The following is a 25253-nucleotide window of genomic DNA, read 5'->3' as shown; positions in this document are numbered from 1 at the left end:
ATTTCTTTATAAAACTTGACATCGGAAAAAACCAAAAAGAAACTGTTTCTAAAGAACTTACTTATATCATTTATGAAAATGATAAATAGTAAGGGAGAACAATGCCTCCCTTGGGGAACTCTAGAGGTTACACTCACACCACTTGATCTAGCATTTCCGATTTTCGTCTATTGAGTCCTGCCTGACAAAAAGTCCCTAAACCAAGCAACCATAAGATTCGAAAAACCAAAATGTTTCAGCTTCCTGAGCAGTATAGTATGATCGACCCTGTCGAATGCTTTGGAGAAGTCGGTGTATACGGCATCAACCTGACCCCTCCCCGCAAAGTCACTCAACAAGTTCCTCTGGAAAACCAATAAGTTTGTCAGAGAAGACATACCGGTCCTAAAGCCATGCTTCCAATTGGTCATAAATAAGACTATCCAGGAGTTTCGGAATGGCAGATTGCAGGCAAACACTTCTGTAATTCTCAATATTTTTAGGTCTCCAGACTTAAAAATAGGTACAGTGTAACTATGTTTCCACAATGATGGAAATAATCCAGTATCCAAGTATTTTTTAAAAAATATAAAAAGAGGATAAGAAACACTGCATACCATTTTTAGCAGAAAATAATTGGGCACACCATCAGGACCCAAACTAAGTTTAGGTGGTAGTTTGAAAATTTTATCGAAAATTAATCCAGTAGATAAAACAGGGTTAGGGATGGATATAGACATGCTCCCGCTCGACTGCTGATTCTCATTGTTGGCCAAACCATTATTACTTTGACTATAAACGGTCGAAAATAATTGAGCAAAACCTTCAGCTATTTGATCACAACCTATCAATTCACTCTCCCTATAATACATTGAATTTGGTAATCTGTTTTATGCTCTTTTACTATTTAAGTTATAACAAAACCGTCTGGGGTCAGTATAGAGCAGCTGATTTTACATCTTGCTCTAAGATTTGAAAAATTGTTATAGTCAGCCACACCATTACTAGTCCTATAACTCCTGTGAGCTATTTTCTTTTGCCTCACCAGAGATCTTAATTCAGCCGAGAACCATACAGGAAACTTGGAAGTTTTATATTTTTTTAGAGGAACAAAAAGAGCCATGGCCATACCCAAAATGTGATAGAACTCTGATACTGCGACATTTATATCGGATGAGTTTAATACCAAATCCCAGTTGACGCCACACAAGTAGTTATTAATACCAATGTTATCACCCCCTTTAAAATCATAGTAAAAGTCTGTATATTCGATCATATGGACATGCTCCCTGCCAATATCTATAACAAAGTTATATGGCTTATGATGTTGTGACTCTGGAAAAAGACTATCGTCAGCCAGTGTTACTGAGGGACTGCTTATGTTGGTAAAAATAAGATCTAGGTCAACAAGTCTATCATTAGTAATAGAAATACTCTGACAGAAGCTTAAATAGGCATAACTTTATTCATCTTATTGTTTGACATATTAACATGAGAGCCCCAAATAACTAAATAAATAAATAAAACATTATATCTATATTCAGTGGAAACCAAAAAAGTCTCTGAGGTTCCTGGTTTAACTTATTTCCAAAACATTAATTTTATTTAAAAAAATTGTAAAACCTTGTTTGTACAATTAGTTAAATGTATGTAAAGTTAAGCGTAATTTCATTACTACTATAAAACGTTTTGTTTTCTTATCCAGTGGCGGTGTATTGGTAAAGTTAAAAATAACGTAATTTTTTGATAATTGTTGATACAGGTAGCTTTCGTCGCTGGTAGCTTAGTTGATTTTGAAAAACCTTTTGTTTTTCATAACTTTATTACTAATAAATATATTTTTATTAAAGATTACACCCATTTTGAAGCTGCTTGAGATAGTAGGAAGTTTAATGAAAAAGCAGGCCGTTTTTCATTCCCAATCGAAAATTGAGATTAGTTTTATTTTTATCCTGCGGTATAACATTGTTTAATTGACAAATTAAAAATGCTTCATTTTTTAATCACCATAAAGGTATTTCCAATATAGTTTTTTAATCTTAATCCACAGGTATTTAAAGTAACAAAATTTTATGATTTTGTGCTATCATCTCTTTTTGCTGTTGTTAATTACTATTAAAAAGCCCATTACTGTTCAATAAGTTTTATTCCTTCAAAATTCAACACAACTCCTATAGTTACCAAAAATGGGTCAGCCCAATGGTACATAAATTATGTAACCAGCACCGTTTATCTAACATTGACTTCCCTTTGTGCTTACGTACACAATAAATATTTTTCTTGGCCTAGAAAATTAAATATTTACTTTCATGGTAACACATAAATATTTTGTAAAGCTTTTATTATATAAAATATTTACTTTAAGGCTACCTAATATAAACATTTTCAATCTATAAACGCACTTATTACATAGGTTAAAAATCATGAAAGATCTAATTACTCTTATTTTAGTAATCTACTCTTACTACTTATTTTAAATTTAGCACAACCTTTCAAGCTCACTTGAAGCTCACCTCTTGAAACTCAGTTTATACTTAATAACGGTTGAGGATAGTTTCACCGAAACGTCGAGCTTATTTTAAAATAAAGACAACGAAAGTTTGAAAATTAGATTCAACTACTTTACCGATGTCTATCACTTTCAAAAACAGATCTTTTAATTTATTTATTTATTTATTGACGCTACAAAATGCTACCTCACCCGTATATAATAGTTAAAATAATTATGCAAGAAATGTTTAAACATAATTAATAATTTAATACAGAATTAAATGATGGCTAATAAATAATAATTAAGTAAACCAAAATCGAGTCTTTTTTTTTTGAATGATATGATTAATGAAATTTCATCAGGCAGATCCTTTTTTTACATCAACTATATATTGCCGAAATTTTCGTATAAAAGAATTCTATATTGTCTCAAGTTACTCTAAAATCAACCACATTTAGTAATTATGTGCAGATAGCTTGACCATTTCAATGTTTGAAAAATATATATACAACTTGAAACTGAAAAGCAATATTTGCTTCTTAACCTTAAAGCAAATCTATTTTTAGTATCAATTTTCAATATTCGGCGAATAGATTCAACATTATCTCAACAATTGATCTTACGAGTATACAAATTTATAACATGTTTAGAGATAAATTCTAAATAAATAAGATAAAATATCCTTATACATACAAAAAAAAAATAGATAAATCCCAATGACGTGTGATACTTTGCGGGATATTAGGACTTAGGGCATGAATTTGAAATCAATCTGCAAATCGGTTTAAGCACTTCTGTGGGTAATACTGGTACACATCTTGTTAAATAATTGTATACACAGTGCTTTCATTTCAAAACGAACCACCGTTAATAACTTCTTAAAAAAAAAAACACAATCTAGATATACAGAGGGACGTTTAATTTTATACTTGACAAAGTTCTGTCAAGCACCTCCTGACCACCAGCTAGGTTAGATTTGTCTTGAATGGGGTACTTTGTGTCCCTCCACTGCTACCCTAGGTCTATTGTGGCTCACTCCTAGGTATTTATACTTTGCCAAGTAAGTCCGTCCTCTTGAAGAGTTCGGTAATTTGATTGGGAGAAATATTGTTAATATCTTCCGTCTTAGGTAAGGCATTGCTGAAGATGGCCTGCCTGATTCTCTCTAGTACTGGACATCTGCATATGATATGCTTTGCAGTTTCGTCTTCCTCCATGCATAGTCTGCATTTGGCGATTTTCGCCAAACCAATCGTATTCATGTGGTGACATAGTCTGCAGTGGCCGGTATACATTGGGACTTTTAGGTATTCCCTGTTAAGTTCCCTTATGGTGTCTGTTATCTTCCTTATTACGTCGGGTATAAAAGCCTTTGGTGGTGTCCTGATAATCCCTCCCAGTAGCACTTTGCTTTGTTGTGCACCAGGTTTGTGATGGTGTGTTTTGCCTTGTTGCAGGCAATCCCTAATGCTGGTAACCTATCAGGTTGGATTCTGCTCCTTTTTTGGCTAGCTTGTCAGCCACCTCATTTCCTGTAAGCTCAACATGTCCCGGAATTTATGTTAGGATAATTTTGTTGCCTTTCCCAAGCAGTATAAGATCGTTTTTGCAACTCCATGTTGCTCTAGATGTGCAGGTAGCGGATTCAAGCATTTCTAGGTTCTGTTTTTAAGTTGCATTTATTTAAGCATTCTTGCACAGATTTCAATCACATGTACTTCGGCCTGAAAATTTGATGAGTGTTTCCCAAGGCAGATAGATGGTCCTTGGGTTAGTGCAGTATATATTTCAGCTCCTACTCGAAAATTGTTATGAAAATTGTGGAGCCGTCGGAATATACTTGGATATCAGCTTTCTCTAGTTCCATCCGTTTCGTCGGTCTGGCATGATGACCTAGTATGAACCTGCGTTTAGCATTTTTCTTGGCATTAGTTCTGATAGCATACCAAGTGTGCTGTGATTGCACACCTTCTCAACCAGTTCAGTTGATTTCATCCAGACTTTGTGTGTTGAGATGCCATTTATGACATGGTGCAGCCTGTAAGTAGTTCTTATAGCTTTCCCCTGCAGGTATATATGCAGAGAGGTCAGTTCTTCCATGGCGGCTGTCGGGGTGGTTCTGATTGCCACCGTAATGAGCAAGCAAGTCTGTCTTTGAAGGCTGTTAAATTTTTTTTGGCCAGTTGTTGTGTTTTGCTCCATTACACCACAGAGCCGTAGGCTATCGGAGGTCTGATGACCTGTGTGTATAACCACTGCATCCGTTTTGGGTTCATTCCCCAGGTTTCCATATAAGATAATTCCATAGGGACAGTTTTGCTTGATTTTTTGGTCAAGATGCAAGTTCCAGTTAAGCTATCTAGGTTACCCCAAGATATTTCGCCTCCATTGCAAATTGGATGGTTCCACTATATACACCATGTGTGAGGAGGAAAAAGAAGGCCAAAAGCGGTGTATACTGCTTTGGGTGGTAGACAACGGTGGTACACAACGTTGCGTGTCAAGATACTACGTTTCAGACAATAGCCCTACGAGACCGTTTTGATATTACGCATCAATTCACTGCCCAATGGTTTGGAGAAGAAGGTAGACCTGTTACTAGGTGTACGCTTTATCGTCATATTCGAGCCTTTGGACTTCTTTTTGCAAACTAGTGTCGTCAACATTTAAACTGGAGCAGAGAAAGGCAACATTGGGCGGCAGATGTCATCGCATAATGTCCTCTTCAGCGAAGAATCGTAACTCTGTCTAGGTATACACGATGGGCCTAGAAGGGTAAAATGCCGCCTTGCAGAATGGCGTGACATTGGATTTACTGTTGAGGGGCATGTACACAGGACTGTTCGGATAATGGTTTGGGGGGCTATTGGCCCTAAGGTAGCCCTTCTCTTTGTTCGAGGCAAGATAACTGCTGCGTGTTAATGTTGATGATGTCCTACAAACTACTTTACTGCCTTATCTAAAGTGCAATCGAAACGTCCCTTTTCAGCAAGGTGAGCAATTGCTCGTCCTACTACGGACTTATTTTAAGAAGCAGATGTTACTGTCTTGCGTGGTCACCCCGTTCACGGGATTTAAATCTCATCGAACATGTGTGGGATATGATGGGAAGGACACTAACCAGCTTGTACCTTTCGCCACAGACTCTGTTACAGCTAATCCACGAAGTTTGAGTTGTTTGGAATGATGTGCCACAACCAGACATCGATCATCTCAGTTTGTCTATGCCTAAACATATATATAAAATACATTCAACTGCAGGATCGTCAAACACATTTTTAATTTTTTCTTATTACTTGTCTATAAAAATTCTTGCAAATGTTATTGTTTTATGTAAGAATCTTGATTTAAGACAACCTCATTGCTACAAAAATTAGGTTGAAGAAATTATTCCTTCTGGGTGTAATGTCCTCAGGAAAACATAACTATTCTTAAAAGGAAATCCCATGGCGGAATATTTCATAAAGTCTAGCCGTAAAACTACATAATTTCAAAATAACAGCTTAAATAAAGCTCAGCTTAAATCACGGTCGATGGTAGGTTAGACTTTTACCGAAAACAGGACATAGGTTTATTTTGAAAATTTGGCATCATAGGTAATTGCTTATGATTTAACGATCTTAAATATTTTTAACGAGATATTGCTGCCGCTTATTCCAAAAAAGAACATAATCTTTGTTATATTTCAGATGAACCACCCTGTATAATTATTTTTCATTTTTTTCAATTTTAAAACATCTCAAATTAAGTAGTTCTTAATGCTCTATCTGCATTCGTAAAAACTTGAAAGTCCTTTGAATTCCTTTGATTCAAAGTCCTCTGTAATGGTTTTATTTTAAATGATACGGGGTTGCTTACCTTTCCTGATTTTACCCCTAAATACGAAAATGATTAAATAATGATTTTTTGGGAACAGTCTGTATATTAGCAAATAATCTAAAAAAACTTAAAATCCCTTTCAAATTATATATGATGTTTCCTCTACTTAAATACTAATAGTTAGGTTCCGGAAATAAAAGTTTCTTTAAAAATCCAAATTTAACATAATGTAAGAATTCATCGAACATAGGCAAGAAACGTTTTAATTAATAATTATATTACGAATAATTGAAATTTAGCGTGTTGGTAATAATATATACGCATAATTTTTGTGTAACCAAATAATAAAAATAAACATGCAGAAGGTTCAATGAATTGTTGCCCCATGAACAACCAATTAACTTATGAAAGTAGGATGAACGTTTATACGATTACCAGCTAATACAATTAACTATAGAATGCAAAAACATAATAATACATTTCAATATTTTTTCAATAAATGTTGTAAAAGGCGACCTTCAGGATATTTTGAATGCATATATTCCGAGATAATTAATTATCTGGTTTTATAGCTTCAATTAGCTTCAGCTAGCTGGTGGTGGTGGTACCATCATCATTATCAAGAATCCTTTAAACGAAGACATCAATTAAGCCTAAGTAATTTTTTTGCTTTTCTAATGGAAACTTAAAAAAAAGGTGTGAAAATAGGCCAAAACATTTTTAATGTCCTATGGTTGGAATTCCTTGGAATATTTTCTGACATATCGGAAATCGCAGCCTCCACGTTATTTCAAATGACAACGGGCCACGGTTGTCAGGACTAGCAGCGAGATTATTGGTCGCTGGTTAATGGCTGTTTTAACGATGTTTGAACAAAAAAACATAAAAAAAGAAGAATGGGTCTCGAATGACCACAGAACACGAAACTAGATAGACTATGTGTTGGTCAACGCTAAATGTGCAAGAAATGTCATGCATGTGGGAAGCCGAAGGGTTCAGACGCGGTAATTTCCTAGTACAGGCAAAATCGCTCCTGAGAATCAACAGCATAAAAAAAGAGCAGCAAGCCACAATTATAGCAAGATAGGAAGTAAGCACACTTGGAAACGCTAAAATATGAACCAACCAGACCGAAATGAAAAATCGACTACTACAAAACACCCCTGAGATGAAAGACATAGAAACAGCGTGGGGCACGCTCAATAATTAGTGGCGGTCACGAAGAAAACACTAGGAAATAAAATCAGGACAGAATAAATAATGATATAATGAGGAATGCGAACAAATCCAGATCGTAAAAACTAAAGTCAGATTGCGGTTGTTATAAGAGGCAAGGAAACTCATAAGGCACAATAAAAGAGCGGCCTATGATAAAGTACCACAGCAACTGGAGGAGGATGCCATAAGGAACAATAGTAGGAGATTTTTCAAGAAATAGTGCAGATGGAGAACGGATATAAACCTATATCAAGCAGTATCCTAAAAAGCTATGGGGCCGAATTAATAACGGATACGGCGGAAATACTAAAAAACAAACTCCAACAGTAAGTATTCTGCTGATGTTGTAACGCCTGGATGTGATACAACATCAGCGGAATGCCTAAAGTATGGAGGCGATATATATATTTCCCATTTCTCTGTTGTGAAGTTTACACATATTGCCCAAAGAGGAACTCTTCAGCTGTACAGAATGTCCCGGAAAATGTGAGAGATCTCTCGGATTCAGGTAGAAAATAACACAACTCCATAAAGAACTACATAATTTAAATATAGAACTAGGAAATGGGAAGCCTTGGCAAATGAATGCAACGATAGTATTATTTATATAGATGATAGTATTATTATATATTATTGTATATTATAAATAGGGAGTCCGCCTGAAATGTATCAACTACAGGGAAATATCGATACTGAACAATGTGCTATTGAGCCGCATATTACCGTATGAGGAGGAACAAATTGGCGACTATCAGTGTGGATTTATGCTGAAGAGGTCAACAGATATTAGTTCTTGATAGTTAGTTCTTGCTAATATTTGGTCACGGTGTCCATTAAGTTTAACTTTATCAAAATTTTATTCGAAGAATTATATTTTCCATTTTATTCAATCTGCTTAAAAATGTGCTAATGTATTATTCAACACTTTAATTTTCGAATATTCACAATTTTTACTTCTGCAATAAATACTCACGTTATTACGTAAATTTTGATATGGATGATATGATAATGTAACTATTTGATAATATACAGGATGATACTTTTGAGTATTTTTGTATCTAGCGGTAAAACTGCGAATTTTAAGCCACCCTATATAATTCAAAAGAAAACTAATGCAGAGAACCTAGAAATCCAAACCCAGCTTTCGAATGCAGGTAAAGTAATAGAAAAGCTTTACTTAGAGTATTTTGAACAAAAAATACTGGAAATTTATTATTTACTGTAAAACCGTTAGACAAGGTGACCCTTGAGAGTGGGAAGTTTTGATAATGTTGTTATTTTCCAACTATGAATAGTTGGCTGTGGATTGTATTGTTAAATTATCTGTCACAGTATGCCATTTAGTAACTATGGAGCAGTGGCCCGGTAAGAAACGTGCTATTGTGATTGAATCCTACTTCAAAAATAATAAAGGTATATTGGCTGCCCAGCGCCATTTCCTAATTTATAGGTCGTCACGGTTGAGTTCTTTCGGCTCATGCTATAAAAGAATGGTACGTAATTTGAAAACATAGGTTCAGCTGTCAATGTCGAAACACAAGGGACCAAGAAAAAGTGTAAGAACGCCTGAGAACTCCGATCGCGTAAAAAAATCTGTAGAGCACAATCCAAAACGTTCAACCCGAAAATGAGTTCAGGCATTAAACATATTATTATGAAAATGTAAATACGTTAATTATTCTGCTAGTTTTTGTACAATTTTATTAGTATTCTGTAGTTAAAGTTGATTCGTAGGGTTTCTTTAGGGTTCTACTTACGTTTGGTCTATTATTTTCATCTATAGTGTTTAGTTTTTAAGTAGTTCATCTTGTTTGAGAGCCCCATTTTGGCCCCAATTTAGGTTATTTAGGTTATATTATTGCAAATCCCTGTAGTTCTAATTTTCTAGAATTTGTATACTTGCTTGCTTTGACTGTCAGTATTCTCCTAAAATTATTGGTCTCTTTGGGCAAAAACAATGAAGATAATTCTAAATATTTCGAAACTGTTCCATCGGGTTTTAAAAAGGACGCGCTTCGTGACAAATCATTCAGTTTTAATTGTTTAGTCAGTTTTTACCTTGGAAACAATTAAACGACAGTCAAGGCGAGTTAGGTTAGTGTTTTTGACGTTGACAATAAAGGTGTGTTCCCGAATTTCGTTACAATTGGTGTCAGAAGTGGGATATTTGGAAGCTCATTTTAGTGGATGCCTTTAACAAGAACTCAGGCCAAGATGGAGACCGAGAAATTGATGGAGCTGCTATTGAGGAAGTTTGACGAGCAAAAAGTAGAACAAGAAGAACGAGAGCGTAAGCAGAGGAAAGAACAAGAAGAACGAGACCGCAAACAAGAAGAAAGAGATCGTAAACAGAAGGAAGAACAAGAAGAACGAGACCGCAAGCAAGAAGAACGAGACCGTAAACAGAAGGAAGAACAAGAAGAACGAGACCGCAAACAAGAAGAAAGAGACCGTAAACAAAAGGAAGAACAAGAAGAACGAGACCGTAAACAAGAAGAACGAGACCGTAAACAGAGGGAAGAACAGGAAGAGCGAGATAAGAAACAGGAAGATTTACTTAAGACAATTAAATCTGACCTGAAGAAAGAAAATGAAGACCTGATTCGAACCATGAAAGATGACTTACTGAATTTAAAAGATAATCTTAAAAAGGAGCAGGAAGAACGAGACAGAAAACAAGAGGAACGAGTTTTACAACTTAAAGGAGATCTGGAGAAGAATCAGAAACAATTAATGACTAACTTTGAAGCAACAGTAGAAGAAGAATTGGGACAAGTACAAAAAAAGATCCAAGAACTAGAGATGAAAGTAAAACAGACCCCTCTTTATCCCGATCCTAGAATGCAAACAATGATGAAAGTAAAGCCACCAAAATTCGACGGCAAAGAAGCATGGAGTACCTATTTAAATCAATTTGAGGCCGCTGCTAGGGGAAATCGCTGGGATAACGAAGAAAAGGCAATCAATCTTAAGCTAAGCCTTAGAGGAGAAGCTACAGAAATATTAAGAATGGTGCCATCTGAGGATCAGCTCAATTTCGACGTACTGGTGCGTACCTTAGAGATGAGATACGGTGAAGCCCATCTACAACAAGTGTACCAGGCTCAATTGAAATCTAGAAGACAACAACCCGAGGAAGGACTTCAACAGTTTGAGGCCGATGTTGCTCGATTAGTAAATCTGGCTTACCCTTCAGCCCCAACAGAGTTCCGAGAACAAATTTCTATAAATTATTTTATTGACGGAGTTCGAGATCCAGATACTAACCACGCCCTAAGGATGGCTCATCATAAAAGTATTTCAGAAGCTTTGGCCCATGGACTAGAGTATGAGGCAGCTTTTCAAGCAACTAGAAGGCAGACACGAATAAGACAAATCAGAACTCCGGAAAGTGATCTCGAAGATCGCCTAAAGAAGATTGAATCATTATTAGCGAGGAAACCTAAAAGACCATTGCAATGCTGGAATTGTAATGAGGAGGGGCACCTTAAACGTCAATGCCCGAAGCCTTTAAGAGATCCAAGGAACCAGGAAAACTTCAACTAGTCAGCTTTATGGGGCGCAAGCTGGCTGGGTGCTACCAAGCCCCACGTATAAGACTAAACCGGCTGCCACATCCTGGAGAGAGCTTGGTAGTACCGGGAAAAATATGCGGCCGTGAATGTGAGATGGTAGTGGATACAGGATCAAGTCATACTATCGTGAAGCCGAACATCGTAGCACACTGTAGGCTTTCAGCACCACCCAATTTAATTCTGGAGTCTGCAAATGGAAAAAGGATCCCGATTCTTGGATTGCATGAAGCTACAGTCACCATTGGCTTAACAACATTTCAACAGCCAGTATTAGTGGCAGAAATCATGGATGATGTCATATTAGGATTAGATGTTATGAATGCTCAGCAGTTTAAAATGGATGTATATAACCGGATATTGACGACGAGAAATGAAGAGATTTTTATGCACCACCTATATGAAGATAAAGTAAATACCAGAGTCGTTAAGTTATTCAAGGATATTACCATACCAGCAAATTCAGAGGTGGTGATTAATGCTACAACTGGAGGAAAAGAGGGAGAAACTGTTTTGATTGAGCCCATGGAAAACTGCAAACTATATGGTAAAGGAATTTTTCCAGCCAAGACTTTATCTACGCAGAAGAAATCTACTGTTTTGGTTCGAATGGTAAATTTAAAAGGATATGATCAACACCTGAAACAAGGAGAGAACATTGGCGTATGCTCTGAAGTAGTGGCAGTCATGAAAAATGCTGATAGAAGTCGTTATTCAAACAGACCTTTTCCTGTATGTTTACAAAACCTATTTGAAGAATCATCTGCCAATTTAACCATAGACCAGTGTAGTAAATTGCGACGTCTTCTTGAAGAAAATCAAGATGTGTTTTCCTTGCACGATAATGACCTGGGAAGAACTGATTTGGTGCAGCATCGAATTAACACTGGAGACAATGCTCCGATTAAACAAGCACCTCGAAGAATTCCGATAGCTAAACAAGGAGAAGTTTCCTCAATGCTTCAAGAAATGAGGACACAAGGAGTGATAGAACCTTCTCAGAGTCCTTGGACATCTCCAGTTGTGCTAGTAAAGAAAAAGGATGGATCCACTAGATTTTGTGTAGACTATCGGCGACTGAATGACATTACCAAGAAAGACAGTTATCCCCTACCAAGAATTGACGACACCCTGGACACGTTATCAGGTTCACAATGGTTCTCAACACTCGATCTAAAGAGTGGATACTGGCAGGTAAAGATGCATCCAGAAGATAAAGAAAAGACCGCATTCTCGACTGGAACGGGACTTTGGCAGTTTACAGTAATGCCCTTTGGACTCTGCAATGCTCCAGCTACGTTTGAGAGACTTATGGAAACAGTTTTACGTGGAATGACTTGGGAATCATGTTTAGTTTATCTGGATGACGTCATCATACTGGGAAAAACATTTGAAGATCATTTAAAGAATATTCAAGAGGTATTTGTTAAACTGCGAGAGGCCAACCTGAAGCTAAGTCCTAAAAAATGTTGCTTATTTCAAAAAGAAGTTCGATACCTTGGCCATGTAATATCAGAAAAAGGTGTCAAGACTGATCCAGATAAAGTAGAGGCAATCGAAAATTGGCCACGACCCACTGATAAACACCAGTTAAGAAGCTTTCTGGGCCTTTGTACCTATTACAGAAGATTTGTAAGAAATTTCGCTAATCTTGCAAAGCCTCTACATAAGCTCACGGAGGACAAAATGGTATTTAGTTGGTCAACAGACTGTGAAGAAGCATTTCAACGGTTAAAAAGAGCACTATGCACATCTCCAATTTTAACATATCCGATTCCTGGACAACCTTTTATTTTGGATACCGATGCGAGTAATGTTGGAATTGGGGCCGTTCTATCACAAAAATATGAAGATGGCGAGCACGTGATAGCTTATTTCAGTAAAACGTTATCAAAACCAGAAAGAAACTATTGTGTCACCAGACGAGAGCTATTGTCAGCAGTAAAAGCTATTGAACATTTCCATAAATATTTGTATGGTCAACGATTTATCCTTAGAACCGACCATGCTTCGTTGAAATGGCTGTTTCAGTTTAAAAATCCCGAAGGACAAATAGCAAGGTGGCTTCAACGATTACAAGAGTATGACTTTACAATAGAACATAGGAAAGGCGCATATCACCAAAATGCCGATGCTTTATCGAGAAGACCCTGTATTGAAACATGTCAACATTGTTTTAAAAAGGAATCAAAACAGCATCCAGAGATATTTACTTGTAATCGTATTGGCCTTCACAGTTCTAAAGAGTGGGATGTAGCTAGTTTAATCCAAGATCAGTGTGATGACCCAGTATTTGGTCTTATTTACGAACTGAAATCTCGAGAAATTTCAAAACCAGAATGGAAAGACATTTCTGACAAATCTCCAGAACTTAAAGCTTATTGGTCTCAATGGAATTCATTGGTTATAAAAGATGGATTATTAAAAAGAGTCTGGGAGAGCGTAGATGGAAAAGAAAAGACATATCTGACAGTCCTTCCTCGAAAACGTATTCCGGAAGTCCTTGAAGCTGTTCATGGCGGTGTCGGCGGAGGACATTTTGGAGTTAGTAAGACCTTGGCAAAAGTGAGAGAACGGTTTTACTGGCTGAACAGTCATCAAGATGTTGAACGCTGGTGCCGACAGTGTGAGCAGTGTTCGTCAAGCAAGGGCCCAAAAACCCGGACAAGAGGAAAGATGATGCAGTATCTTGTTGGTGCACCCTTTGAACGAATTGCCATAGACGTAGCAGGACCCTTTCCTACTAGTAGCTCCGGAAACCGATATGCTCTTGTTGCTATGGATTACTTTAGTAAGTGGCCCGAGGTGTATCCGATTCCAAACCAAGAAGCAACGACAGTAGCTGAAGTGCTGTTCCAGAACTGGATTTGTCGATTTGGTGTACCCAGAGAAATACATTCAGACCAAGGAAGGAACTTTGAGTCACAAATATTCCAACAAGTATGCCAGTTGCTGGGAATCAATAAGACCCGTACAACCCCACTACACCCTCAGTCTGATGGAATGGTTGAAAGATTTAACCGCACATTTGAAACCTATTTAAAGATGGTAGTAAACTCTAAGCAAACCGACTGGGATACCTGTATACAACCATTCCTATTGGCATATCGTTCTTCTATCCACAAGTCAACTGGAAAAAGCCCGGCAAAAGTTGTCTACGGTGATGAACTTCGTTTACCTTTGGACATTATTACTGGAAGACCCCATAAGTCTGAAACCCTTGAGGAGTACGTCGACCATTTACAAGAGCGTTTACAAATTGTTCACGAACAAGCACGGGATAAACTTCATCTAGAAAGTAACAGAATGAAATCACGTTATGACATAAAGGCAAATTCTACCGGTTTTAATCCTGGGGATAAAGTCTGGTTATACAATCCACGGAGGACGAAGGGCAAGTCACCAAAGCTCCAGAAGGATTGGGAAGGTCCATTCAATGTGGTCACCAGAATCAACGACGTGGTGTACCGTATCCAACGACATCCGACAGCGAAGATGAAAATTGTAAACATCGTCCGGCTAGCGCCCTATCATGACTCAGGTGGTCCCATGTTTGATCGGGACGATCAAACTTGAGAGGGGAGCAGTATTATGAAAATGTAAATACGTTAATTATTCTGCTAGTTTTTGTACAATTTTATTAGTATTCTGTAGTTAAAGTTGATTCGTAGGGTTTCTTTAGGGTTCTACTTACGTTTGGTCTATTATTTTCATCTATAGTGTTTAGTTTTTAAGTAGTTCATCTTGTTTGAGAGCCCCATTTTGGCCCCAATTTAGGTTATTTAGGTTATATTATTGCAAATCCCTTTAGTTCTAATTTTCTAGAATTTGTATACTTGCTTGCTTTGACTGTCAGTATTCTCCTAAAATTATTGGTCTCTTTGGGCAAAAACAATGAAGATAATTCTAAATATTTCGAAACTGTTCCATCGGGTTTTAAAAAGGACGCGCTTCGTGACAAATCATTCAGTTTTAATTGTTTAGTCAGTTTTTACCTTGGAAACAATTAAACGACAGTCAAGGCGAGTTAGGTTAGTGTTTTTGACGTTGACAATAAAGGTGTGTTCCCGAATTTCGTTACAATATGTAAGACTTCTTTACTTCGAATATTGTACAAATATCTCAATTTTCACGCATACAAAATTCCAAATAGTTTACGTTTTGCTAAAACTTTCCTTGAGATTGAGATTAATATTCACAATTTGTGGATGTCTGTCGAGATGCACTTTGATTTATCCGGTTACACCAACAAATAAAACTGGAGTTCAGAAATTCCGCAAGAGCTCACGAACAACAGTTATACAGTCCGAAGGTAACAGTATGGTTTGCGATATCATCTTAGAACATTGAAAGACTAGAATCAGTAAACAACAACTTTCTTTGAGTTCAACATGTGCTTAGGGGCAAGGGGATGTTTTGACAAATATATTTACAATCAATATATTCAACAATCTACTTAATGCAGATAACAACATAACTGCAATGACTATAACATACCAGACGATAGACGTAGAAGAGCAACAAACTCCAACAGTAAAACACCTGGATGCGATACAACATCAGCAGAAGGCCTAAAGTATGGAGGAGATATTCAGGGTGTCCGGAAGCTAGATGCAATTCTTTAAGGGGGTGATAGCTGACTTAATTTCAAACATTTTAAGTTAAATATGTGTAGGTCGAAATTTGTTTATAATTTTTTTATGGCAATTTTTGCATTTTTCTCAGGAAATACCAAAATTTCACACTTAAACGGTAATAGAGCGCAAGTTACAATTAGTATCGGAGTTTCAAAGTTTATTTTGTTTTGTCTAATGTGTATTAAAAAAATACGATCAATTTCAAGCTTCTGTGTAAACTTATTAGAAAAAATAGAGATATTGAAACGTAAAAAATAAATATGGAGTTAAAATAAAAATGCTTAGTTTTGGGTTTAAATAATTGTTATAAAAATGCTTTTGTCGTTCAAACCTCTCTAAAAATATACCTAGCTTCTGCCCTTTATTTTAAGATATCACTCATGCCGATGCCTGGCCAATTCTCAGAATTATGGCCTCTTTTGTGCGGCAGATCATGTAAACAAAACTTACTGGATTGGTTTTCTATTATGGGACAGTTCAGGTAAATATTCAGGTAAATAAAAAGTAATAAAAACAAAATTAAGCAGAGGTACCTAATAGTAGATGTACCTATATAGTAGATGTACCTAGTAGTATAATGTAGGGTAAGGGGTACCTAGTAGGTACTTTGGGGTGGGGGTTACAAGTTAGGTACTCGCTTAATAAATAAAAACGTGTGATTTTAGCCTCTTGTTGTTTAGTTTCACTCTCGCTTCTAATCTTGTAAGATTATCAACTTTGTACTGACTGCATCCACTGTTTTTTAAATCGAGTTTCTGCCCATTTTATTAAACAGTATTGTAAAATGGAATTTGCCAACCAAGAGTACGCTGACATTGTCTTCACATATGGACGCGCTAACGGTAACGGAGCTTTGGCACGACGCTTGTACCAGGAACGTTATCCAGATCGGAGGTTACCAAACTTCAGGGTGTTTCAAAACACCTTTTGCCGTCTTACTGAAGTTGGGAATAATCCGGCACGTGGAGTCAACCCTGGCCATAATAATGTAGAGATTGAGGAGCAAATACTGGAAGCTTTTACCGCAGACCCTACTGCAAGCGTCAGAAAAGTAGCTGAAGAACTTGGCCTTTCTAGATGGAAGGTGTGGACGACCATGAAGAAAGATGGATAGTATCCCTTTCATGGTCCGGGGTGCAGGGCTTACAAGAAGAAGACCCTGCAAGACGAATTCAGTTCTGCCGCTTTTTATTGAATGTGGACATCGAGGACCCGTTATTCTTAAGAAGTATCTTGTGGACAAACGAGTCCAATTTTTCCAGGGAGGTTATTACCAAGATGCAATCCGCACTGAAAAAATAAAAATCATTTCAGAACAGATTTTCGGTCAATGTGTGGGCCGGAGTAATAGGCACGACTATTATTAAGCCACATTTTCTACCAGAGAATTTAAATGGTTCCAACTATTTAGATTTTCTACAAAATGATATCCCCGTTCTTCTAGACGAAGCAGGATTATTGGAACGAGAAAGACCAATAATCTTCAGCAAGATGGTTGTCCAGCGCATTGGTCCTTGGCTGTCAGGAATTACTTAGACGACTGTTTTCCGGATGGTTGGATCGGTAGAGGCGGAACCTTTCCTTGGCCTCCTCGATCGCCTGACCTAACTCCGTTGGATTTTTTCATATGGGGCCGGGCAAAGGAGCTTGTGTACACCACCGAAATAAGAATAAGAGAAAAGTTGATTCGCAAAATAAATGAAGCATTTGACAGGATGAAAGAAGATATGACCATAAGAGTAACCACCACCCAAGTAACAAAAAGGGCTCGTGCCTGTATTAGAAATAATACATTGCATTTTGAACATGAACAATAAATAGTTTAAACAAAATTGTGTTTTATTTAACATTAAAACCTAAAATAACCCCACAATCGGGGCTCTAATGCTTAGTAGCTTTATAAGAGGTCTCAGTCTAATAATGGTTGTTTACATGACCTGCCCCGCACAAAAGAGGCCATAATTCTGAGAATTGGCCAGGCATCGGCATGATGATGATATCTAAAAATAAAGGACGTTTCAATGTCTCTATTTTTTCTATAAGTTTACACAGAAGCTTGGAATTGATCGTATTTTTATTAATACACATTAGACAAAACAAAATAAACTTTGAAACTCCGATACTAATTGTAACTTGCGCTCTATTACAGTTTAAGTGTGAAATTTTGGTAAAAAGAATAATGGTATTGAAGTTTGGATTAGTTCGCTGCTGATCTAATAGCCAGTTCGCAAATTGTATTCTACGAGAAAAATCTTCAGAAGTCCATGGACTTTATGTAGATGATATAGGTATAATAGCTGTTTTTATATTATGTTATTCTATTTAAGTAACCAAATGGAAAATTATTTAAGAAGATCCGACTCAGTCTGGATTGAACCAGCAAGGATAATTGTCAATAACTTTACATGTAAGCAGTTATTAGTGGGGATATTAGGAGTGTTGGGATTTTTACTTGTGACGTGAAGATGCTCTCCGAACTTATATAGTTATACACAATTTGTTTCTATTATTAAGAATATTTGAATACTTATCGCTACAAGGTTTTAGCCGTATCTTATACCGTATTTAATTTTGGTTCGTCGGTCTTATGTTTCGTACTAGAATACTGGTGCGAAAATTCTTAAGAAACCAATATAATTTTAAACATTCGATAAATGGCTTTATAAAAACTTGTTTTTTCATTTCAGATGTCCACCATTCGAAAAAGATTTGCTACCTCTGAAAAACATGATGCTCACCACCGAAGCTACAATGACGTCGAAGCTACCTCAAAATTTGAAAAACCCCTTCCTGCGAGCCATTTTATGGCCATACTAGGACTGATCCTCCTTACATTCTCTTTGGTAATAATAATAGAAAAGCAACTACCTAAAGGTTTGACGATAGCCGACGAAGAACAAAACCCTGACAGCTTTATAGCCGAGAGGGCCTACAACATTTTAAAGAATTTAACCAGAATAGGTCCGAGGGTAGCCGGTAGCTATGAGAATGAAGTACTAGCAGTGCAGGTGATAACTGAAGAAATAAAAAATATCATCAGCAAATCACATCCTAATCATGTAGTAGAGTTGGATGTCCAAAAGGCCTCAGGTGCTTTTAATTTGGAGTTTCTAGATGGAATGACCAATGTATACCAAGATGTGCAGAACATTGTGGTAAAACTAGGTTCTAAAATCGCTTCTTCTCACAGTTTGTTAATTAACTGCCATTTTGACTCTGTCCTAGACAGCCCTGGTGCTAGCGATGACGGTGCAGGCTGTGCAGTAATGTTGGAAATATTAAGAGCGTTAGTGCAAGCAAAAACCATTTTACGCCACAATATAATCTTTTTGTTTAATGGAGGAGAGGAGAATTTCATGCCGGCCTCTCATGGCTTTATTACGCAGCATAAATGGGCAAAAGAAGTTCGAGCATTCATAAATTTGGAGGCCTGCGGAGCTGGTGGTAGAGAAGTACTTTTCCAAGCTGGACCGAATCATCCTTGGATACTGGAGACTTATTCTGAAGAAGTGCCTTATCCGTATGCCTCCTCATTGGCACAGGAAATTTTTCAGAGTGGCGTGGTGCCAGGAGATACTGATTATAGGATATTTAGAGATTTTGGAAATGTATCTGGTAAGTTGGTTTCTAGTAATTTAAAGTTCCTTTATAAAGTAAATTCTGCGGAATAAGAAGCTCGACAAAACATATTTTTACTCTAGTTTTTGAGATTTACTTTAATTTTATAACACATTAACATAACTCTTCTTATTTCTAATTTTTGCTACTAAATGCTTGTAGAAACAAACAGAATCTTCCAAAATCCAAACTTTGAGATTATTGCAAGTTGGGTTTTTTGCTGTTTGTGCAACGGGGATTTTTAGCTCTTTCTGATGCTATACTAGAATTATTAAGTTTCGACCTTTAATAGGTTTCCTTAGGATTAGAACACAGCTAGTAAATTAGATATTGATGTTTCTTCTCTTTAGATTTTTCTGGTTTGGCTTTTTACTTTTTGGGATGCTGTTCCAAAAATTATAAAGTTTATTTTTCGACAATCGTACATTGAACAAACTTTTTTACCTGGACATTTCTTCTGAATAGGTCCATAGAAACGCTCTTTTTTAAAGCACTTACTTATGCAAATAATGTTGTAAGTACGTCCAGAATAATAAAATGTATTTGTTAAACTGTGATTTTGGAATGAAACCACAATACGCTTTGAACAGGAATCTCGTATATTATAATATTATACTATAATGAAATGTCCCTATAAAAAGAAACTAATAGAATTAATATTGGGCGATCAAGGTAAACATTTTTTAATAACCTTTTTTTTTATTAGGTATTGTGTACAATTTTGTTGTTTCTTGCATCTAGTTCTTGTTTGCCTCTGCATCTAATAAAAATCTAAATTTCTATTCTTTATTTCACGGTAAGAAATAGAATACGCATCTGTACACACAAATACCTACAAATCTACTTGTTAATTTGACCTACATATATAAATATACCCCCTTTAAATGTACCCCCCTTCAAAATCCAATACCTGATTAAAGTGTTAAAAAGTTAATTTTAAGAGCAAGAAAACATAAAAATCATGGGTGTTTCTAGAAAAAAACGTATTGTTAGTGGTATCGTAGGTTTTTAGCAAAAAATTTCCTTAAACAGTATTCGATTTTATTCGGGCTCTAGGTCGACCCTTATTTCAATCCCACTTCTTGGTGCTGTATCCTTATTTTATATCAATATTTTCAAACCGCATCAACTTTTTCTTTCAGGTTAGCATCAGTCTATCAGGAAAATAGAACAACAACACATACTCAGAGTAAGTGATGTGTAGTGTTATGCTGAATACGTGTTGTTGTTCGACTTGACTTTCTTTATAGTCAATTATAGCTTACAACTGACGAAATTTACTATAGTGTCAATCTAGCAGGTTTGTAAGTTTATTATCTCTTCTTTCTTGTTCGTGCGTTAGGACTCAGTGCTGTTCTTCTTCCGCTGCTTAGTCTTCGGACGCTGATATCCCGTTTTCGTATAATACCGTTTTAGTGGTCTTCCGGAGAGTCTAGAGCTGTTAGGTTTTTTTGGCGATTTTTGCCAGGTTTTTTAGCAATTCTTTCCAAGCTCTTCATTTTGCTACAACATCCAGGACCTTTGCAGATTTCTCTAATTTCCTTGCTTCATTTCCTATCATAAGGTGTGTGTTCCATTATGGTTCATTCCTGTTATTTTTAACATGCTTTTCTCTATCGGTATTTGCCAAGTTAATGATGTTCCTTTATTTGTAGGTATTTCCGTGGTCTCCGCGTCTTCTTCTTTATTGCTGTAAAATTGTTCAAATTTTCCAGTCCTTGATAGTGATCTTTGATATCTGAACTTTTTTCTGCACTCCATACAAATCGTATACCGCTCGTACGTAATTATGTTCTACCGGTATTGTAGGTACGGTTTTTGTTTTTTATCTGCTTAAGTTCTTTGCATCTTGTTTAAACCACGGTTTAGTTTTTTTTTCCAAGTCCTTCCTCTGCTGCATTTAACAGATTTGTTCGTCATTTATTCCATGCTATTTCACTGTTGTCGTCATCAGTTATCCTGCTGTCGGTAATCTGTTCTAGCCTTTGTTGGCATATATGTTTTATAAAGTAATTGGATAGTGCCTTTATATTGAGTTTGCTAGTCGGTTCATTTTCTTTATTTGATAAGTTGTGACTCTTATTTTTGCCGTTACGAGATTTGCTGAACTCGTACTTACGTCAAGTATTTGTCAAGCATTTTATTTGTTTCACTTTGTTATTATATAATCTATTGTGGACTTTTGTACTCAAGTATTTTCAAATTTCAATTTATGTTGAAAGAATGTGTAATAATAATTCATTATTTCATTAAGGGCGCATATCTGTATAAGCTGTTCACTGCTGTCGTTAATTGTTTCTTCATTAAATCAGTTTTTGGCCACCACAATAATTTCATTGCTAATCCTCACATTAAAATCTCCGAATATAATACTTCATCCTGCTGGCACACCGTCAAGAGTTTTCTGCAAGCTTTATTTTAAATATAAGAAAAATCACACTTGATTTATTTTTTAAAATTCGATTAAATCACTTTTTATAATTTTACATGTTATAGGTTTGGATTTCGCCTGGTCCGCCAACGGTTACGTGTACCACACAAAATTCGACTCCATTCAACAAGTTCCGTTAGGTTCCCTACAAAGAACAGGTGACAACATATTAGCATTGGCAAAGGGCATGGCTCAAGGCCATCAACTGTCAAATTCCGATCAGTACAGGGCAGGAAATTTGGTCTTCTTTGATTTTTTGGGAGCCTTTGTTATAAGATGGCCTATGGCGGTGGCCGATGTTATTAACATTTTGTCTGTGATAATTTCCCTTTATACCATTTACGGGAATACCAAGGATGCAGGGAGGTATGATGGTAAGTTTATGAAATGGCAGCTTTAATTTTTTGTAAGTAACAAAAAAATCTTAGAACAAGTATTCAACTTTTGGATGTATTGGTTCAATGATGAAACAGTTTAGAGATGATTTAAACATATTTTAAAACACTTTAATACAGTGTCTTTAACTTTTTCTATAACTAATGTTAATAAGAAATCATATTATGAATATTTCGAATCCTTACTTACAGAGCCATTTGATCTAAAACATTTACTTTTTTCTCAAATATCATACACTATTTTATAGATTTTAAGAAGAAAAAATGTTTTAAGGCTTAATTAATAAAATTACTCTTATTAGAGCCAAATAACGAAATAGTTATTTCAGGTGTTTTCATTTTGTTGAATAAATAAATTTTACATCTCAGATGGCATTATTTTATGTGAAGATGGATTCTGATACCTAAATTATTATATCATGCAAAAATAGTATACAGGGTGGCCATTTGAAAACGAAACAGAGCCTATTTTGGGTCCCTCAGAACATTTGCGAAAAAATCCCCGGACCCGTCAATTTTTGATTCAAGAGGGAAACATTTTTTTGCTACTTTTGCCCCCCTGAGGGCAAAGCCCTAGCGGGGGTGACAAGGGCCCCTAAATATTAAAAGGAAAAGGGGGTCGAGTGATGCCTTATTTTGAAGGTATTTTTATGTGGATTATAACCCTAAAGTTTTAAATCGTTACTACTTGCCTAGTCGATACAGGGGCTAATAAAAGTTACAAAAACATGTCAACATTTTTTATGAAAAAAAATGCTTGTAAATTTAGCAGTTAAATAAATACAAAAAATTTTGTTCTCCTACATTGTGAACCGTACTTTCTGTTGTTTTTTTTTTAATATCCGTAGGTATCTATGCCAATTCTGCAAGGGAACTCTTGGTTATTGTTGAGACTGTTATTATAGCAACATTTTGAAGTTTAATAGTGGTTGTCAATTACTGCTGTCAGATTATAGTGTGTGAAACAAATAGCTCTTTAAAGTTAGTTAGTTACAACATTGAGTGTGATAATGGTTTATTTACTTGCTGAAAGAGTTAAAACAATTTCTCTTTTCTTTGCGAACAATGAAAATGCTAATAGAACTGCCCAGCTCTTTAACACACTACAACACCCTAATCGACAGGTCCATCGCAAGTACATTTTGGAATTGGTTCAAAAATTTAGGGAAACTGGGTCTGTAGCAAAATAAAAAGCGCGAAATGGATAATCCAATGGTGAATGAAGCTTCAGAAGTAGCTATTTTAGGCCATATTGTGCAAGATCCTACACTGAGCACCAGGAAGTTATCAACCGTGTCTGGTATTAAGAGAAGCAGCATTCAGAAGATATTAAAAAAAAAACAAGTTTCATTTGTACAAAATGCATCTCGTACAAGAACTAAACGAAGACGATTTTGATAGGCGAGTACAATTTTGTGAAACTATATCTGAACAAGCCGCCAATGATCCACACTTTCTATTTAATGTATGTTTTTCTGACGAATGCTCCTTTTTCCTAAACGGTACTGTGAATCGTCACAACTGTCGCTATTGGGCTGATTCAAATCCCAGAATATTTCGTGAGGTGCATACACAACATCCTGAAAAATTAAATGTTTGGGCTGGCATTTTTGGTAAACATATCGTAGGCCCCTTTTATTTACCTGGCAATTTAACAGGAGAGATGTACCTGGAGTGATTAGAAAATACAATTCATCCAGAATTAGTGGAGAGACTAGAAAATAACAATGAGTACTTGGAAAATCGTCTAGTATTTCAGCAAGATGGGGCGCCATCCCACTATGCTGCAAGGGTTCGTCAATATTTGGACCAAACGTTTCCAGGACAATGGATTGGAAGAAGAGGAGCTATTGAATGGCCTCCTCGTTCCCCGGACTAGATTTTTTTTTATGGGGCCATTTAAAAACTAAAATTTATGCTAGTCAGCCAACATCGCTAGACCATTTGCGACAAAGATTAATTGATGAATGTTGTCAAATCACCCCGGAAATTTTGCAAAATGTACGGGAAAGGTTTGAATAAAACCTGTATTATTGTATGGAAGTCGAAGGCCAACATTTTGAACATTTACTTGATTGATTTTATCTTTAAGCCCTTTATTTAAAATTATACTTCTTAACATTTTTTGTAACTTTTATTAGCCCCTGTATCGACTAGGCAAATAGTAACGATTTAAAACTTTAGGGTTATAATCCACATAAAAATACCTTCAAAATTAGGTATCACTCGACCCCCTTTTCCTTTTAATATTTAGGGGCCCTTGTCACCCCCGCTAGAGCTTTGCCCTCAGGGGGGCGAAACTAGTAAAAAAATGTTTCCCTCTTGAATCAAAAATTGACGGGTCCGAGGATTTTTTCGCAAATGTTCTGAGGGACCCAAAATAGGCCCTGTTTCGTTTTCAAATGGCCACCCTGTATAATAGGTATGGTAAAATAGTTTATATATAGTGCGTTTATAAATTAATGTGTAAATTCAATTATAATTAAATTATGGAGGTTTTAAAAAAACGCTAATAATTGTATTTAAAGTTCTTGAAACCAATTGTACATTTCATAAGAAAACTAGAATCAAGTAATGCACTCGCTCACGCACATGTTGTTTATCGCGAAATTAGCAAACTGAAATGCGACAATTATAAGAGTTTTTGCCAAAAAACCCTTTCAAAAAATCTTGATGAAATTTTGATTTGTTTTTGGAAAAAGTTACTTGGCAGCCCAATTACTGAATCCAACATCGCAAAGATCTAGCAAGATGATATAACTGGCGCTATATAAGATTGCAAGAAATAGCTCATTTCCGAGACTAACAGACAAATAAAAAATAAAGTCTCTGTTAAAAAAACTGCCAAATGTTGGATTTATAAAAATTTTTACTCATGCATTGCACTGATGTAGTGGTGGACTTTCGTGAAGTCTGAAGTGGAGAACTTTCGTGATGTAGTGGTGGACTTTCGAAAATTGCAATGGTAAAATTGAACATAAAAGAGTCTGTGCGAGGTTGGTAACAAAATATTTGACATCTGATCAAAAGTTCGTTCGTCTGTAAAATCTGATCTGTTAATCAGATTTTCTTGAGAGGTTATGCGATAAAATC

General features: G+C 36.2%; 1 protein-coding gene across 2 annotated transcripts in view; it reads left to right on the top strand.

The window, feature by feature from the left end:
* LOC126750129 (endoplasmic reticulum metallopeptidase 1-like) overlaps positions 1–25253 on the top strand; it is a 44642-nt gene that overhangs the window by 6263 nt on the left and 13126 nt on the right. The window contains exons 2-4 of one of the 2 annotated variants that reach the window (XM_050459638.1): positions 18404–18881; positions 18942–19331; positions 21831–22139. In XM_050459638.1, the coding sequence (XP_050315595.1) occupies positions 18404–18881; positions 18942–19331; positions 21831–22139 (1177 nt within the window). Of the gene's footprint in view, positions 1–18403; positions 19332–21830; positions 22140–25253 lie in introns of both variants that reach the window. The other variant, XM_050459637.1, reaches the window with a different exon arrangement.

Source organism: Anthonomus grandis, chromosome 2, assembly GCF_022605725.1.
Source record: "Anthonomus grandis grandis chromosome 2, icAntGran1.3, whole genome shotgun sequence".
NCBI lineage: Eukaryota > Metazoa > Arthropoda > Insecta > Coleoptera > Curculionidae > Anthonomus > Anthonomus grandis.
Note: the sequence above shows the minus strand (reverse complement) of the source record. Positions and strands in the feature narration are given on the sequence as shown.